This window comes from Scyliorhinus torazame, chromosome 12 (assembly GCF_047496885.1).
Source record: "Scyliorhinus torazame isolate Kashiwa2021f chromosome 12, sScyTor2.1, whole genome shotgun sequence".
Lineage (NCBI taxonomy): Eukaryota > Metazoa > Chordata > Chondrichthyes > Carcharhiniformes > Scyliorhinidae > Scyliorhinus > Scyliorhinus torazame.
In genome coordinates, this window is record NC_092718.1 from 138,705,804 (window position 1) to 138,709,026 (window position 3,223).

The window sequence follows — 3,223 nt, forward strand, 5'->3', positions numbered from 1 at the left end:
TGGGCTGGGAGAGGGACCGGCGGCTCCCGTTCCGGCGGCAGTAGCAGCTCCAGCGCGTCCACATCAGCCTGGCTCAGCTGCGAGCCCAGGCGCTCGAACATCTGGTGTAGGGAGAGCATGTGGTGAGAGGAGAGAGCCTCCTCCTCCTGCCAGCGAGCCCGCTTCAGCGCCGCCGCCATAGCTCTGCCCGGGTAGAGGAACCAGGCCTCAGCTCCAGAATCCAACTGTGAGCAACAAAACGCTCCTCAAACTGCTCCACACACCAACCTCCAACTCAATCACACCACGAAAGCAAACTAAACACAATCCCCTTTCCTCAGCTCTGCAACTTCGAGTCCGCTCGCTTCACTCGACGCCGTTGTTGTTTTTCCTCTTCCTTCTGGTACTTTCCACACAGTCGCGCAGGCGCCAACCGCCCACTGTCTCTCCAATCCTCACTGCGCAGGCGCCAACCGCCCACTGTCTCTCCAATCCTCACTGCGCAGGCGCCGCCCGCCTTCTGTCTCTCCTGTCCTCCAGGCGCATGCGCCAACTGTCCTCTCTGATACTTACTCTCCCCACTGCGCAGCCGTCAACAGACCTGTCTCTCACTCTGCACAGTGCGCAGGCGCCAATTGCCCACTCATTCCTCACTGCGCATGCGGCAAACGCCCACATATAGACACGGCTCTTTGCGCAGGCACCAGGATCATCCACTCAGCACCCAAGTCGCAGCGACAGGGAAAGCATCCATTATTCGTTTCTCTCTTGCTCTAGTGTTTGTTGGGCGGGTGGAGGGAAACGGACAAGAATCGCGCACGCGCCCCGCTCCTGTGACGGTAGTTCACCACTGTGACGCCCCACACCACCAGCCCCCCAACCCGGTTCAAAAAGATTTCAGTTAACGGCGGGCGGTTGGTGGAGGAGGAGGGGGGTGGGGAGGGGAGGAGGAGGGGGGTGGGGAGGGGAGGAGGAGGGGGGTGGGGAGGGGAGGAGGAGGGGGGTGGGGAGGGGAGGAGGAGGGGGGGGTGGGGAGGAGGGGAGGAGGAGGGGGGTGGGGAGGGGAGGAGGAGGGGGGTGGGGAGGAGGAGGGGGGTGGGGAGGGGGGAGGAGGGGGGTGAGGAGGAGGGGGGAGGGGGGGGAGGGGAGGGGGAGGAGGAGGAGGGGGTGGGGAGGTGAGGAGGGGAGGGGGGTGGGGAGGGGAGGAGGTGAGGAGGGGAGGGGGGTGGGAGGGGTGGGGAGGGAGGGGGGTGGGGTGGGGAGGGGGGAGGGAGGGGGGTGGGGTGGGGAGGGGGGAGGGAGGGGGGTGGGGAGGGGGGAGGGAGGGGGGAGGGGGGGGGGGGGTGGGGAGGGGGGGGGGGTGGGGAGGGGAGGAGGAGGGGGGGGGTGGGGAGGGGGGGGGGTGGGGAGGGGAGGAGGAGAGGGGGTGGGGAGGGGACGAGGAGGGGGATGATGATGGCGGGATAATGTTGGGGAGGGAAATAGTAATGGGGAGAAGATGTTGAGGTTAGAGGATGCTGGGAAGGAGGATGGTGATCGGGGGTAGAGTGATGATGGGGAGGGGGGAATTGAGAGGGGGATGATGATGGGGAGGAGGGGTGGTGTTGGTGGAGAGGTGGATGATGTTGGGGATGGGTGGTGATGATTATGAGGGGATGAACATGGGGAGAGGAATGATGATGGGGCGGGGAATGTTGATGGGGAGGGGGATAATGGTGGGGAGACGGTTGATACAAAGAACAAAGAAAAGTACAGCACAGGAACAGGCCCTTCGGCCCTCCAAGCCTGCGCCGTCCATGCTGCCCGACTAAACTACAATCTTCTACACTTCCTGGGTCCGTATCCCTCTATTCCCATCCTATTCATGTATTTGTCAAGATGCCCCTTAAATGTCACTATCGTCCCTGCTTCCACCACCTCCTCTGGTAGTGAGTTCCAGGCACCCACTACCCTCTGTGTAAAAAACTTGCCTCGTACATCTACTCTACATCTCACCTTAAACCTATGCCCCCTAGTAATTGACCCCTCTACCCTGGGAAAAAGCCTCTGACTATCCACTCTGCCTATGCCCCATATAATTTTGTAGACCTCTATCAGGTCGCCCCTCAACCTCCGTCGTTCCAGTGAGAACAAATAGAGTTTATTCAACCTCCTCAGAGCTAATGCCCTCCATACCAGGCAACATCCTGGCAAATCTCTTCTGCATCCTCTCTAAAGCCTCCCCATCCTTCTGGTAGTGTGGTGACCAGAATTGAACACTATACTCCAAGTGTGGCCTAACTAAGTTTCTATACAGCTGCAACATGACTTGCCAATTTTTATATCAATGCCCCGGCCAATGAAGGCTACCTTGGCTGGTTTGCACATGGCTAAATCGCTGGCTTTTAAAGCAGGCCAGCAGCACGGTTCAATTCCCGTACCAGCCTCCCCGAACAGGCGCCGGAATGTGGCAACTAGGGGCTTTTCACAGTAACTTCATTGAAGCCTACTTGTGACAAACGATTTTCATTTCACTACCTTCTCCACCTGTGTTGCCCGTTTCAGTGACCTGTGGACCTGTACACCTAGTTCTCTCTGACTGTCAATACGCTTGAGGGTGCTACTGTTCACTGTATATTCCCTGCCTGCATTAGACCTTCCAAAATTCATGATCTCACATTTGTCCGGATTATACTCCATCTGCCATCTCTCCGCCCAAGTCTCCAAACAGCCTAAATCCTGCTGTATTCTCTGACAGTCCTCATCGCTATCCGCAATTCCACCAACCTTTGTGTCATCTGCAAACTTATTAATCAGACCAGTTACATTTTCCTCCAAATCATTTATATAGACTACAAACAGGAAAGGTCCCAGCACTGATCCCTGCGGAACACCACTAGTCACAGCCCTCCAATTAGAAAAGCACCCTTCCATTGCTACTCTCTGCCTTCTATGACCTAGCCAGTTCTGTATCCATCTTGCCATCTCACCCCTGATCTCGTGTGTCTTCACCTTTTGTACCAGTCTGCCATGAGGGACCTTGTAAAAGACCTTACTAAAGTCCATATAGACAACATCCACTGCCGTACCTGCATCAATCATCTTTGTGATCTCCTCGAAAAACTCTTATCAAGTTAGTGAGACACGACCTCCCCTTCACAAAACCGTGCTGCCTCTCGCTAATACGTCCATTTGCTTCCAAATGGGAGTAGATCCTGTCTCGAAGAATTCTCTCCAGTAATTTCCCTACCACTGACGTAAGGCT

At 56.7% G+C, this 3,223-nt stretch overlaps 1 protein-coding gene across 1 annotated transcript in view; it reads right to left on the reverse strand.

Annotated features, from left to right (window-relative positions):
- The window catches only part of LOC140387106 (DNA-binding death effector domain-containing protein 2-like), a 31,777-nt gene extending 31,353 nt beyond the window's left edge, over positions 1-424 (reverse strand). Inside the window, exon 1 of the mRNA XM_072470116.1 lies at positions 6-424. Within this exon, the coding sequence (XP_072326217.1) occupies positions 6-179 (174 nt within the window). The 5' untranslated portion in view covers positions 180-424. The remainder of the gene's footprint in view (positions 1-5) is intronic.
- Between the last annotated feature and the right edge of the window lie 2,799 nt (positions 425-3,223).